The sequence below is a fragment of the Electrophorus electricus genome, chromosome 5, assembly GCF_013358815.1.
Source record: "Electrophorus electricus isolate fEleEle1 chromosome 5, fEleEle1.pri, whole genome shotgun sequence".
NCBI classification, from domain to species: Eukaryota; Metazoa; Chordata; class Actinopteri; order Gymnotiformes; family Gymnotidae; genus Electrophorus; species Electrophorus electricus.
The window spans coordinates 6681726-6698358 of NC_049539.1; the positions used below are offsets into that span (position 1 = coordinate 6681726).

The 16633-nt window shown below is 38.0% G+C and overlaps 1 protein-coding gene across 1 annotated transcript in view; it reads left to right on the top strand.

Moving 5' to 3' along the window:
• The window catches only part of LOC113582408 (cadherin-7-like), a 70179-nt gene that overhangs the window by 18233 nt on the left and 35313 nt on the right, over positions 1-16633 (top strand). Inside the window, exon 2 of the mRNA XM_035526360.1 lies at positions 4297-4591. Coding sequence (XP_035382253.1) covers positions 4345-4591 — 247 coding nt within the window. The 5' untranslated portion in view covers positions 4297-4344. The remainder of the gene's footprint in view (positions 1-4296; positions 4592-16633) is intronic.

Here is a 16633-nt window from a genome sequence, read left to right on the forward strand (position 1 = left end):
ATATTAAAACCCAAGAATGCCACTCTATTGCTGTACAAATGCAGGCTATTTAAAGATGCCCTATAAGCACTGCAGCTGCTGCATGTACTATTTAGTGGGCGTGTCTTTAAAAAGGGACAGTACTCCTAGCTTTGTATGGTGCCTAGTGAGCCTATGCTTAAAGGAAGTTTGGTCATAAATACAATCATAGTTATGTGTTTGTTTTGGATGTACCATTACAAATATAAATAGTTACCAAAGGGGTATATGCTTAGCAGGGATCTCTGGTTACAACAACTTTGGTTACAACTTTGAGGTTTGAGATGTTGGTTGTGTGGATTAAAGACTTTCTGCTGTGTGTGTGTGTGTCTGTCTGTCTGTCTACTATGTGTATAAGTGCCTCTCCATCTCCAGGTAAGGGAAGCCCCTTTGGAGCTGTGGGCCTCTGGCTTTCTCACTGGGGAGATAGATAGAGTGATAGCTGATCATTATACACATCTCTTCATCTCTCCATTTCCACACTGTCGTTTCATTCAGTCTGTGATATCTGTTCTTTAAAAGACCAGTCAGAGAGTGAGAAGCCTACTTTGGATTGGATGAAGAAATTAAAAGTCAGAACAGCAGAGGTAGAAAATTTGTGTGTGTAAGAGAGAGAGAGGGCGAGAGAGAGAGAACAACTGATGTATTCTTCTTTACCATGTGTAGTACTATATCCTCCCCTAATATCTATCTCAGTTTCTCTCTCACACACCCTCTTTTTCTACTTTATACCTGTTGTAGTATGAATAAATATAAGGCATATTCCACGTTTTTCTTTTGAGCTGCAGCCCTTCATATCGTTTCATACATATTCCGAGGCCCTATCTAGCAGGACCATAATGTAAAATTGCATTGCATTGTTATAACAATATACATAGATTCTGTATTCTGGGTCTGAAATAATGGCTCCAATACTCATTTTGATCTAATGAATCATGATAAGGAACTGTCATTTTGTTGAACCACATGGCTAAAGAAACGAAACTCTGTTCTCATTTGTTCAGCGGTAAGCTGTACTGGAGCTAAAAAACTGGAGCTGTCACCAACTACTGCTTTTTGCATTTGAAAAATAGGCTATTGGCAAATGGGGTTGTAATCTTCTTAAAATGATATTTGCACCAATTTCAAATATGAGTTAAATTGCAATATCAAGTTTGTACACTCTCACACTCCTTTTTTCAAAGTGTCTTGGGTCCCCTTCTGTTCAATATTGATCATGAGCATCCCTTGAGTAATTTAAGATTTGTGTTCTCTGACAATTCTGTATTCTGCTCAGACGTCTTTGACTCTCAAGAGTCTAACAATGTCTTTGTCACATGGCTAGCAACATGATAGTAGAGAAATCTGTATGGTACATTTAAAGGGTCTGATCAAGAGAGTTAGAGTACAGCACAGTGTAGTACTACGTACTAAAACTGGTAATTATATGATGATCTGGGTCAGGTGTATTTGAGAGGGCAGACTGAGTAACAATCAACTGAAATGTAATTTACAAAAGGAGTAAATAAGATACTGGTGCTTTCACTCTAGAATAAATGTGTATTATAGCCTGTACTGGCAACCGATGGATAACATGAGATACGGATATTTGTACTGTATGATTTTACAAGCCAAAAAATAAAAAAAACACACCAGCCAAACAAACAAAACAATTTAGAGGTATCCTGCTGTTCTGAGGAACACTGGTTTCAAAAAATTGTGTCTTTCTTTACTTTCAGGTTTTATTTTTCTGTTGATCAGTAAAGATCAAACTTGTGTTCACAAAATATGACTGGGCTGAGTGTGTGGCTATAAATGGAAATGACATTTTTTTATGTCCTAAATAAAAAAAAAAAAAATCCCAAATTACAATAAAAACCAACCAATTTATTGATTCAGATATTTTTTATAGTAATTAAATCTTAAATGCTGGTTTAAATAAACTCAGTTTTCACTTCAGAAGGCATCACAATTCTTAATGAACAACAACAACAACAACAACAACAAATAAAGACCTTTCTTTTTCAAGGTCCATGTTTCAGCTTGGTGAAAGTCACATTTCTCTCATATAATCAAAGTGCAGAGAGAAATGTTCCACAAGTATTTGTTTTAAAGGCTTTTGTTGAGTAATACTGTGGCACTGAGCTGGGCAGACTGTTGCTGGTCTTGTTCAGCATGCTTCTGGGTATGAACTTTGTATTTTCACTTGGCTCAAAACTGTATGCAGAGCTCGCTGGATATTGGAAAAACTGCTCCACTCTTAGGGACTGAGAAATACAACTGAAAATATATAGGGCTCTTTTAAAAATAGATATGTGTGTGTCCCCGCCCCAGAAGAAGAAAAGGAAACAAACAAACAAAAAAACATTTAACCACAGTCTTTGCATTTGCAGGGCTCTTGAAAACACTGTTCAATAAAACAGAGCAGAAAAAGGTTATATACACAAGCAAAAAATGTATTATGTGTTATGTTTCTATTATATGTACACATATTTACTGAGCATTCAGGTGTAACATGTTCAACATCTACCACACATTAATTAAAATGTCACACTTTTCCTTGTTTTTCCACTACTGATAAATATCATATTTTGATAACCCACTGAGGGTAGATTTATTTCACTACTCATTAGCTTTTTTTAATAAAATATTTCATTCAATTGTTTTATTATATACATTTAAAACAATTATTGTTGTTAATTATCTTTTTCCATAATTTTTAAAAAGTTTTCCACTTTTTAAATGATGGTTTATTTATTCTTTTTTTTTAAATGGTGGTTTGGTTATGAGGACAGGTTTTGTGTTCACTTTGTTGCATTCTTCATTTACAACTTTGACCTATTAGTAACATTTTTAAGAGTATAGTCCATTACTTGTATACAACTAAAAATACTGTTGTTTTTGTTCAAGCGTCAAAGTGTCAAAGTTGAAGTTTCCATAATGTACCAAGAGACAGCTTGGTGACACAGCTAGCCTCTGAAACTTGGTCCGTCACTTCAGTTGGGAAGTTGAGCAAGTAACACGATCACTCCTGCAGGGCTGTCTACACATTGAGCTCAGCGCTGATTTGAAGAGATTTTTTTTGTTAGTTTCGTTCACCCCTTTGCACCCCCTTATCCATGCTAACAGAACTGTATCCTTAAATAGACCCTGGCTGTGGTGCTTGCACACCTCCGAGGAGACTGTGAGCTGAATTATATGCGCTCATTTCCATTTCTGCAAGACAAGCAACTGCAGCACTAGACAAAATTGGTACATTTTGTATGGTCCAACTGTGTATTAGTCTATCATATACTGATTAAAATGGCAAGATGCTAGAATACTGTTAATTTGTTATATTAAGTTTAATTAATTATAATGTTTTATACATTTATTTGTATGAATGGGGTGAAGATTTAAGGAACATACATTATATAAGTAATATATAATTAGTTAATGTAGTTAGTGACTTTCCCTTAGAATTAGTTGTATTATTTTGGGGAAAAAACATGCACAACAATATGATTCCAAGTGAATGGCTCCTCAGTATTTGGTACTAACTTTCAGGAGGGTTGTCTTAGTAAAGGAACTGGCTCAGTGCATGCGATGGAGAGCATTTTCAAGAACAAGCCTGATATGGAGCAGATATTGTACATATATAAATCTTGCAGTTCAAGCTTCGTATGGTGGAAAGTTCTGTCCAAAGGCTTTCAATTACTTCTAAACTATAATCCCCTATAATTTTCTAAGTATACAAAGAAACATTTCTGTAGGATCAGCGTTCTGAACATGTTTACTATACTAGAAGAAGCCTAAAATACCTTTCATAGCTTTGTTTATACTTTATAATATTTTACAATTATGCACATTTTAGTATGAAAAACAGTATAAATCTAATTACATGCTCCCTGATAAAACAGGTACAACCTGAATCTGTACATCCAGGATCTCAATGTGACACACCCCAGAGAAGTCACCCAATTCCTTACACATAAGGGTTATCATGACTTCTACTTAGAGAGATCTCATGACATCATTGCACTGCTCACAGACTAAAACTGCAGAAAACACTGTGCATTCTAATGAATAATTTAAGAAGTGAAAGGATTTGTCACATTTCAGTAATTTTCAAAAAACAGTAAGAACCTCAGCAAGAACCCATTAAGGGTCTAAATTGTTATTTTCATTAAAGTCATATCAAGCTCAGGAGATGGGACAGGGCAACAGAACAGGTCAATGTACATATGAAACAGGGCAATGAGCAGAAATGGAAGCTTCCCATCCCATTCTTTTCCTCTGTCTATGACATCATTGTTCTAGCTCCACTCAGATGTGGATAAGGGCGATGGGAACGTGAAGTACGTCTTGATGGGAGAGGGGGCATCCTCCATCTTCACCATTGATGAAAACACAGGGGACATTCATGCCACCAAGCGTTTGGACCGAGAGGAGCAGGGATACTACACCCTGCGGGCCCAAGCTGTTGACCGAGAGACAAACATACCAGTGGAGGACGAATCTGAGTTCATCGTCAAGGTCCAGGATATCAACGACAATGAGCCCAAATTCCCAGATGGACCATACACAGCTGCAGTGCCTGAGATGTCACCCCTTGGTGAGTGACACTTTATTAAAATCCCGGCACCCGTCTTCGAAAAGCCACCAGACAGAAGTTCACTGAAGGCATGGAGATAGAGAGATAGAATAGGATTGACAGAGAGCACAATTTTATACTGAACTTCATGCAAAAGTATTTTATTCAGACTACTCTGACTACTTAAACTAGCACTGTTAACATTTCACCTTTATTTCTGAATGATCTCACAAAAATGGTGCTGTGAGCAGTATATATGGCATCCCTGTAAGACTTATAGATCAGATATCTTGCCTGCTTTTTAAGATGGGTAAGTGTAGCTGTCTTTGGTGCCAAGATATTGACTTTTGTGCTGTGGGGTTCCAGCACAGCACCAGAGAAGTAATAAGTATGCTAATCTAAAACTGTCTTCAGGTGTATTTATAATCAGACATCTTCAGATAGGTGTTGATGAGTATTTGGAAAGTGGTTTCTGGATGAGGTGCTTAACCATGACTCTTTAGAAGACCAGTGGTACATACTCACTTAAACTTCCATTTCTAATTGTTTGCAATAATTTACTTTTTTACAAAGAAACTATAAAACACCTCTTAGTATATAAATATAAACACCAAAAAGCCAGCATTTGGGAAACTAATCATTAGTGTAAACTAATCATAGAGAAAGTCTGCCCATTTGCATAGGTGGGGAAAATGACAAGTAGCCCATGAGAGTTTGCCAAAAAACATTGTAAGCTCTATAATTGTGAAACTGCTTTGCAGCTCTTGAAGGCTGTTCCTCATGCCTGCAGATCACCAGGCCATTTTTGCGTAACTGAGTTGTCTCTTAAGCACCATTTCCTTTAGTATCTATAACTATCACACATTAATGATAGCTCTGAAAGTTGGGTCACTCACAGTCAGGGCAAAGCAATAATCGTGAATGGATCTGTCTAGTAGCAATAATGATTTCTGTACGTATAATCAGAAATTCTATTGTCTCTAAATTGTCTGCAGGCCAGCTGAGGAAATTCATATGCTTGTTAACCTATTATGTTCTACTTTATTGTGTTTTGTTCTCCATTCTTCAAAACAATGATGCTTTTGGTGTAAAAGTAAACCAGTTATCACTATTGTTTGTGGCACTGAAATTGGAGGACATTTACATTAAGGATTGGCAGATATAATCTATAGTCTAAACATTTATATTATATTCATAAACCTCTGAGCCTTGTTACCTTCTATTCACTGGTTCATTGGTTCATACATCATGACCTATTTTCTTACTAAATTGCTATAATATTATTAATTTGATTTATAATATGATAATATAATAATATGATAATATGATCAATTGATTACCCAATTGATTGATTGATTGATTGTATTAGACCATTTCATATTTTTAAATAAAACAGCAGTCCCTGCACTTCAGTTGCAATGCATATTTTAAAAAAGAAACAGTCAGGGATAACACAATAAACTCCAAAGACTTATTTACATTGTGGTCCCTAGTAATAAATGAATGAATGAACAAATGAATGAATGCTGGAAATTTCAGTTATATCAGGCATAGCATAAACAAATAAGCCCCGAGTTCCCAAGGATCTCAAGCCTTTAACAGTGTGAGAGAAAGATAATTTCACACAGAATGAATGCTGGAGCAGTGAGCTGCCTCAGTGGTGAAGGCTCAGATGGCAGATTATTCAAATCAAACGGGATGCAGAACAGAATACCTCTGTGTGACTCACAGTGCAGAAGCTGGGGCTTAGCTCTCTTTGCCCAGAGACCCTGTCCTGAATCCTGTCGGAGCAGGAAAACATGGATTAAACCCGCATTTAAAGTCTTATGACAGTCTTCCAAAAGAAGGTGCAAGAGGCCTGGAGTGGCACACAGTGTCTGGGAATAGCTGGGAAAAGTGATATGACAGCTGCAAACATAGTTTGACCCCTACACTTCAGAGCAGCCATGGTGTGGTAAGTCAAGAAAAAAGAAGACATATGCTGTCTGGTACTAAAGCAGAAGAGGCATGAATAATGATAAAAATCCCTAAAAACTTGTAAGGTTTATGCACCTGTATGTAGTATCAGTCTTCAAAGAGTGAAAAAAGCATCCCTGATTTCCAGCAGGTAACTGGGGCAAAAGGGACTCATTTCACAACTAACAGAACTGAGCTTTAGCAGAGAGTGAGACTTAAGAGCAGAAACTTATTCTGATTATCCAGCATCCATCTACAGGGGGCCTGCCGCCCATTTGCAAATAAGCTCTGGATTAAGCCAGACAAGAGTCTGCGAACTTTCCATCACATTAGGACAGATTAAAGCAAAGATAGATGGAGAGATAGGTAAAACTAGAGTGAGTAATATGTTAAGCAAAGCAGCATGCTTTATGTCCTGCGCTGTTCTTATGCATACACATACATGTTCTCGCTTTCAGTTTGGATTCTGTGTGAAAGAGGCATCCATGTAAATATTGGCACTGTGGCAATTTACCACAGTGCAATAAAGTACAAGAAAGTTGCCAAGGCTTTCTTCTCAATGATATCTCCTTTATGGATGCATTTAAATCATTAATGGCCCCTGTGGTGTGGTGATGAATGGCTTCAATTAAGAGAAAATCATGAATTTAATTAATTATAGTAATTAGGTGCAGCACTAGCCCATACACACAAAGACCTTCTGGCCTGAGGATCACTGAAGACTTTTATCTTCATCAAGCATTCATTGCCAGAGACGAGAGGGGTCTGCTGGACTTTGTCATCCAGTTGTGGCAGGATCTTGCTCAGTTAGGGACTGAGGGCAAGATTGACAAAGGACCAATCACAGTCAGGAGACTACAGTGACAATGCAAGGTCAGCATCTTTAAATCAATCTCCACCAAGATGCTCTTCAGCTACCATTGCTTTTGGGTAACTCATGTATCCACTGACTGAGGACAGAATGGAGCATTTAATTACAGACCTTTGGGGGAAATTAAGGAGCTCCACTGAATGTGCTGTGGGGTTTTCAGTATCATTATCAGGGTTAAATTGGTTTTAACTGATGTATTTACAGAAAATGTAGAAGACTTCAGAGAGATGGTTTTTAGTGTGTAGCAAAGCCACAGTGTAAGTCTGGAGGAATATATGAAAAAGATCTAGATTAGTGTGTAGCAAAGCCACAGTGTAAGTCTGGAGGAATATATGAAAAAGATCTAGAATTTATTAGAGATTTTCATTGTTTCAGATTTATCACTGATTTCTGACAGAGTAATTACACAAACCCATTACCTCATTTCTCAACAATAATCCACAATTATTCAGAGTAAAGGGTAGCAGGTGTGAAACCTCTTGAATGCAATCACTTTAATAGGAAAGAGGAAAAAAGAAAATTATGGAACATGGGTTTTATTTATTATAGGTCTTATTGTTCTTGAAAGATTAAAAAATAACAAATATTTATGTTTAATTCATAAAAAATGCAGTATGGTATGAAATGGCTCTTATATAATGCAAATAACTCAATAGTTTGCATGAATGCAAAATATTAATGCACAGCATGCAAAGAATCTGGTCTCTTTGAAAATACAAATTAAACATTTTAATAAATTTATGAAACATGATTAATTTGCCCTATCTCTACAAATGCTACATATCAGACATGAAAGTACGTTTCATTTGGTAAAAATACTTTTGTCCAATTAACTTTTAAAGATGCCATTCATAAGTGGTTCCTTTATTCTGTGGTCACAAGCTCCCTCCTGACCTTCCATCTTCCTGCAGTTTTCATCTCCCATCTATTACATCTGATCTCGACAATCAAGGATTTTTGAAACCAGTAAATAAAATGATAAAGCTTGGTGTTTTAGGGTTGGAACTAAACTCTGCAGGGCAGAAGCTCTCCAGGAGTGAGCTTAGTGATCAATGCACTGAAGATTTAAAGCTTTTAAAACATGACATGTCCTATCTAAGCAGTAGTGATAGCTGATGTTGGAACAAAGGAGTGTTAGGGATGGTGAAAATTCAGTAGTCACAAGTGGATTTAGGCTACAAATATCACATCATTTAGTTTGTCTAAATTATAGATGTCATTTATTATTTCCATTTGTCCCAAATTTTGAGATGCATAGCACAAGAGCATTGGGTTTTCAGTGGTTTAAAAATTGAGAAAAAATTGTATTGAGATGGTAAACATATGCCATGAGGGTCAGAGCTTAGGATGGGAGTAGACTGCAGGTGAAATGAATCAGTTGGCACTGAGAATGGCCTATGGAGAACTTTCAAAACTAGGAAACCCAATCAGCCCATACTGTATAACATGCTTTGCCACATTGTTTTCAAAAGATGTAAATAACAACACCACACTAACACAACTGTGACTGAGAAGATATTTACCCAGGAATTGATTGATATAAAATCACTGATCCTGCATGATTATTCACCCCCTTGCCTATACTTTTCAGAAATGAGATTTCTTGTCCACAACAGTCAAATTTTAGCTCTTATTTGCAGGAGGTTTTTTTAAAAAACATGTCATATCCCAGAATTAGTTAGGGTATATTTATTTTTCATTACTGTCAGCTGACAGTTGCCCTTCTGAATGCAGGACTGATGACCACACTTCAGAGTCTGTTTCCTTGTGTGCAGAAAATAAATGAAAATAGGGAAGTTTGATCAGTCATGGGAATGAAGATGGACAAATAAACAAATAAAAAAAATAAAGACAGAAAGAGAGGAAAAACCGTGACTTGGGGGACAGCTGCACTTGCTGATAGTGAGAAATACATATAGGTTACTGTAATCTTCATATATATATATATATATATATATATATATATATATATATATATATATGCTTTTTAAACTTTTTTAACCCATGAGAACAGTTGGCCATACTGTGTAGAATATAAATAGACTCCACAATGGGTACTTTTGACTCCACAAGGGGTACTTAAGTCAGACTTGCTCTGCACATCTGATCTAGCATGTCACTTAATTGACCATCCCTTCATAGGATCAATCAGGTATGTTTGGGCAGGGAAGAATTAGGATTTGTACATAGAACGTTCAACATATTTCACTCTCCAATAGATTGACCCTATAAAATGTTAAGGTTTTTAAAAATTTTTAGCTTACTCTCCACATACTGCATCTGTAGCATATGAACATGCTTCCCTGCACTTGGTAGTTAACAGAAACCAAAGGGCAGTGATGGAATCTATAGTGGAATCCAAAGGGAAGTTGTTGGAACAGAAACTAACATTTTATTCACATTTATGTGAAACACATATTTTTGAAGACCAGTATCATGAATTCATGAAAATTCAAGAGCATTTTAAAATTATGTTGTTAGTCGGTAAATTTCATTTCCCAAGGAACAAATCAGCTTTATTGCTAGCCTAAACTTTAAACATGAGTTTCACCTGATTGCACATCGATAACACAGAAACTTGGGAAAATTAACAAAGCCTGTGTGCCTTTAACTGTGCTACTTCAGAATTTGAAAGTAGGATAAAACATAAAAAGAGCTTTGGTAAGACATTCTCATTTCTGTCTCAGTGTAAGACATTTTTTATTAGAGCATAAAGTTTTGTGATATCACATATATGTCCATTATAACCGTGATTCTGAATAGTATGTTTTCTATTATTTTCTAAGCCTAAAACAAGGGAAACAAGTCTAATTTATTGTCTGTGGTTATCAGCCATAAGATACAAATGCAGTAGATAGAGATTAGGTTGAAACTGCTGGAATAATCCTTGAAGGCTTTCTATGAGTTGCTCTACAAATAAATCTACTCAAAATATTGACATTTGCCTTTACAGAAGTTTACTTTCAGCCAATCTCAGTTTCAGTGTTTGTCTATTGAACTTGACTCAAACAGTGATTTTAGTTTCGGACATTAACAGAGGACACATAGTTTGTTAAAAGCAAACTAAATATTATTCTTATTATGGGCCTCGCCAGGTTTCTCAAGCAAACAGTATGGCCTATTATGCCAGACTTACTCCAGGAGCTCATTTTAATCAGGTGCATAAAATTTTGCTAAACATTGTTTCACTTTGCTCTTGTTTGCTTAGTAAAATTGATACAGTATAGCTCATGATGGGTCTTTTAGAAATGGATATAATTCCAGGTCCACAAATCTGCAGGTGGCCCAGCCCAATGGTAGCGCTTTATGACTGAAATGAAGGATTTGCACCATCTCTTTTCACGGTCAATTCATTTGGTGAAAGCCTGTAAAATACAAGCCATGCATGAAGATCCTTTTTTATTGAATGGATGGAAGGAGGTTGCTGTAAAATAAAACATCATCCCCTTTTAAAGCAACCGCCTCATTTATGTTCCACTCTCTCAGGATGTGGTGGAAAAGCTAGTCGCTCAGTGTAGCTGTCAACATGAAATATGCAAACATAAAGGGGCTTTTCATCAGGCTGAGGGCAACCCAGTGAAGTTACTGCCCGCCGGCAGGAGGAAGCACCATCTTGTTCCTCCAAGGATACATTTATGTTCTCTATCATTGCTAATTTTACCTCTGTCAGCGTTAGAAACCAGGCGTCAGCTTAAAATGTGTGCCGTAATGCAACGTCTGTGCAATCGGGCTAAACACAAATAACCTTGCACTAGTAAACAAACACCCCCCCACAGAGAGGTTAGGCTGGGCACATGCCTGCCCTGGACTGGCAGCAGCTGAAGTGGGCACTGCTCCATCCAATTGTGCACTCCAGCCTCACTCTCGCCTCAGCCGTGTGGGCGGTCCCACCATCCTGCTCTCCAGCATTGAGTTTTCTTCTTCTTGTTCCTTCTCCAAGGCACCATGGTGGTCCAAGTGGCAGCAACGGATGCAGATGACCCCACATATGGCCACAGTGCCAGAGTTGTGTACAGCATCATACATGGGCAGCCGTACTTCTCTGTGGAGCCCAAAACTGGTAAGTTCCTTATAATAATAACACTGGAGCAGACCTGATTCTCATGGATCTTAAATAAAAGGAAGTATACTGCAAATTCTGAATTGAGGTGATACATAATTAGCCCAGCCCAGCACTGCCTTAGTCCTTAGGCTGTGTAGTTGACTTGAGTGCACAAAGAGCTAGATAATAAGCATGCAGCCAATGTTCTGACACCTGTAACAGCAGGACATAACCATTACATATACACCCTCTTAGGTGCTGTACTCTGAGAAGCACATACCCAGACACGCGCACATGCATGCAGTCCTCTGCAGTCTCAGATACCTGTTCACTCATCCATACACACACACACACACACACACACACACACACACACACACACACACACACACACACACACACACACACACACACACACTTAACACACTGACTGCAGTACATTCCTCATCTGTGCATTCACTCATCTGTGCATGCACACACACACAGACACACACACAGACACACACACACACCATATTTGATGTTTTGCCACTTATGCCAAATATCCCGCTTCCATAGTGTAAATAGTGAAATGTCAGGTCTTCTACCTTTCTTTTTTCTGCTCTATGTCCAGTTTAACCATATAGGAACAGAGTAACCTCAATTTGCAGAATACATGGGAACAGTACATATTCCGGCTAAAGGCTGAGTGCACCAGAGTGGAGATGAAACATGTTTTGCAGCAAATTTTAGTCCTTTAAGTGGTAGAGAATTGCAAGTTCCAGATGCCATTATGACCAATTGTTATGGCTTGGCTGACAGAAAGAGGAGCTGCTTAGTGGAGCTGCTGGTCCAAGTCATTTCAGTGTATGCTAACTGCAAGCTTTCATGGCCTGCTGCTTCCCATTCATCCTTTCTCACTATAACCCCTTAAAAGCTTCTCTGCAGTCCTGCTGGAGATCAGCCTTTAAAGAACTGAGGGTGTCCTGTATAAGATGATGCGTTCCAGTCCCGGAGATCTCAGTCAATGCTTATGTATGTACTTTCCCTGCAGTAACACACCTGTTTCAGCTCATTCATTATGCAGCCTTCAAGGTAGGGGTCGACAGGCAAAACGCAAAAACCGGAATAGGGGTTGGAGAACCACAACAGTTCTTACCATGGAGGGTAGGCTACACTGTAGGCTATGCTGGCTGACCTCTGTAATGGAAGTGTCCTCACACCCATCATTCTGTTACCTCCTGCCTGCTTCCTACTCATTAAATTCATTCATGGCTTTCTCTCAAAAGAAGTGACTCACAAATGTGCCTGCATGCTGCTTTCAGTAACCAAATCCCTGTGCTTCCATGCCCTTGTCTCACTTCCATGCATACGTTCAGGCATATAATCATCAAAAGCTTCACATCTACCTTTGATATTAGGCTAGCAAAAAAGGAAGAGGTATTACACTCACAAATGGTTGGATGATTGCTGCTTACATCCTTGTAGTAGAGATAAAAAGAATAGCAGCTCAGTGAAGATGGCAGGGATGACTCGCACACACTCTCTAACACACACACACATACACACACACACACACACACACACACACACACACACACACACACACACACACACACAGCCGGTTGATACTAATAGAGCTACTAAACTTATGTTAAATTTCTGTGGACTCTCTATATGCCCAAATAGATCTGGACTGAATATTCTGAGTGACTGAACACTGAATTAGAAATTCCAACTCATTGGAACACCCATTTTGAAACCCTGAATGTTTTTTAAAATTCCAAATTAATGCAACACTATACAAAAACACTGTATTTGTCACATTATTAATACTTGGATATTTGCTATATTATTAATAAAGTTTAATGGTACTTGTAATAAGCTACCTGTACAATAACTCATTGGTCAATGCACACACCCCCAAAAATCTGTTAACTTCCAAGACCTATTGTAATGTGTGGTGGCCCGAGTGGCATAACACACAGACTCCACCGACTGGGATGAACATTTTTTAACATAAACGACAGCGGCACTCATGTTATTACAAACGATAAATATGGAAATGAAATGATTGACGTTAAACAAACACGATACACAAGAATACATCTAACATAAACACATTACATTCAGACATTACGCCGACAATAACCAACACCCTGCACACTTTAACACGGGTTTATATACATTGAGACAAACAAGGTGCAGGTGTGTGCAGGTGTGGTTACAAACAAAACAGCCCTCCCACTGCACGTGGCGGGCCAAACCACGTGACTCGGGGGAGGCGAGCGTTCCGTGACACCTATTGTGTTGAGTCAGTTCAATGAAACCTGAATGTAACAGGTTTATGACTAATATGTCACCAGAGTGACATAATGGAAGCGTTTAGGATGATCTCCTGACAAACGTTCCTCAATATGAATAATTTAGATTTATATTAACATCATAGCTTAAACAATACATTTTAATATTTGACTTCTCTAATAAAAATGTTTTCTATAAAAATGTTTCCTTCTACCTGAATTTGGTCAGTAAAGACCAAAAAAAAACCAAAACAATCTGATAACATACACAACAAGATAACGGATAAGCTAAGTCACATTTCCATAGCTTCTTATACTGATCTTCATCTTTTGTAACATAGTAAGAAGGAAGATCTCCCTTAAGTCCGAAATATATATATATATATATATATATATATATATATATATATATATATATATATATATATATATATATATATATAATATGATGGGAGGTGAGGTGTGAGTGTGTATGTATGATAGAGAAAGAGCTTTTAGGTTTAGAAGCTGTTCTCGGCACTGCCTCATTACCCATGGTCCCACTGAGTTGCAGCTGCCACCTGTAATGCACACTGGGTGGGAAGCTCAAACAGGAAGCAGCAGTGCTCTTCTCTAGCCTGATCCTTTCTTCCTCCTCCTGGAGAGAGGGGTGCTGGCCTGCCTCTCCACTTTGCTTGTTAGACTGCACATTGCTCCCGTGCTGCACACAACAGTGCCGGTAGGTAAACACGGTTCTTATGACACAGATCTCGTGTTGTCCCGTTTTGTGAATACATGACAGACTGGAGTGCCTTGCAATGAGTGATGTGTGTGGATGGTATTGCTTGCAGACTCTATGTGTTGTGATCACTAATACATTTCTGACTTGAGGACTGACTTAGAGAATGCCATATTTAAGTGGTAGAGTGAAGGGGGGGGCATAAATTTCTATAAGAATTACACTTAAGATCTTTTGGAAAACTGTAAAAGTTTGTGCACTACAAGTGAGGCTTTACATGAAAGTTAATAAATTCTTATAATGTTTTCGGTTTATCTAGGACTTTATAAGGTGACTGCTGAATATGGTTTCATGTTTTTACATAATCATACCAAACCTACACAACATAGGAGCTAAATATGTGTGTAGAGTATAAATAGATAAGGTTCACTTGGACAGTGAGAATACCATAGAAGAAAGGAAAAAAATTCTGTTTATTTCCAGTGTGTATGCTGGTGATAAAAAAGAGAAGGAAGATGCTTTCATGTTTCAAGCTGTTCGTCAGATGATGGATCTGTTGTTGTAGTAACCAAACTGCACTCTTGGCACTGCAACACAAGGGACGGTTTGACAAGACAACAACCAGACGCGCGCTCTGTCGACTGTCAGTTCTGACAACTCTTACTGCAATGTCGTGATCTACACAGCCAGTGTTTGCCCACAGGCCATTTTCCCTTTCATCAAGTGGACAAGGTCAAATCTGCCAATGTTCCGAAGTTCCACCCTGAAAAAACATATTCAGCATTTACCTCTGCTCAACTATGTTTTCAAAAATGCTTCTATATCTTGTGCAGGAGTGTAAGAAATGTATATTTTCTCTGTCTCTTTTTCTGTGTGTGTGTGTGTCTGTTGATGCATGTATGTGTGTATATCTGTACTAGTCTCATTATGGGTAACATTATAGAGAAATTCCAGTATTGTGATGACATTTAGCTTGTCCCCATCTAGCAAGCATAGCAAAAGAAGAAGAGGGGTTAAAAAAAAAAAAAAAAAAGTAAAGAGCTAAAAATATGACATCAAGGATAGGGTTAGGTTTAGGAGTCACAGAGTTAGGTTTAGGAGTCACAGGGTTAGGTTACGTTTAGGAGTCATACACTGAGTACTTTCTATAAGTGTGTATGTGCATATGCATGCATAAGTGTTTGAGTGAATGCACATGCATATCATTTGTATAGACGGACACAAATTATAATAAATTTGATTTAGAATTTTGAGTCTCATTAAACACAGACATTTCATCTGCCTCTGAACAAATGAAGGAAATATATATTTTACTTATGAAGAAATTCTGTTTCTTCCATGTGGCACTATTTTGTCACTAGCACTGTTTTGGATTTCTGCATTGCCATTATGATGCTGTTTTTTCAAAAGACTAATTCATCATAAAAATATTGTTGGTCATGTTGGTCTTAGCTTCCACTGAATTAATAGAAGCAAAATCACCTACAAAATATTTCAAAATTAAAAAAGAAGTCACAAGGTTTGAATAAGTATGTAATTCTCTATCAGGGCAGCAGACAGGCTAGACAACTTGCTTGTTTTGCATTAGCAAAACTGAATTTTGAAACTGAAGTAAACCTGGCTGTTTAGCTTTAGTTAATTTCACCTACTACCTAAGTGTTGTATATGATACACCTCCAACAGGTGAATGAAGGTGAATGCATAGTTTCTTCTGAGACACAGGAATCCAGCCACTGCATCTTTTCAAATTGCTACTCACACAACTCTGTAATGTGCTTGGAAGAGAGTGCTGGCTGCCCAGTTCACAGTGTGTGACCTGGCAAATGACCAGGGTTGGCCAGCACTGCCATTTGATTGGCAGAGGAGAAGAACAAAACTTTCCTTCCTTCCCAGAGAATAGAGCCAAGTAGCCCCGGATGGCCGTGCCATCTTCAGGGTTCTAACCCAGGTCCTGGTGACAGTATGCAGACCCCAGCTATTTTTCTGTGTACAAAATCTGGCCAAAAGCCAACGGTCTTTTGAGGCTCACAACGGCACTCATTTTTGTGGTTGTTGTGGTGATCGATCACTTATTCCTTAGTCATGCAATCTTTATTTGGATCACATAATGGTGGAGGAGTGTTGCATCTCATTATTAACACCCATTAATCTTCTCCAATCTGCCTCTAGTCCTAGGCCTGCTTTACCCGTTAAG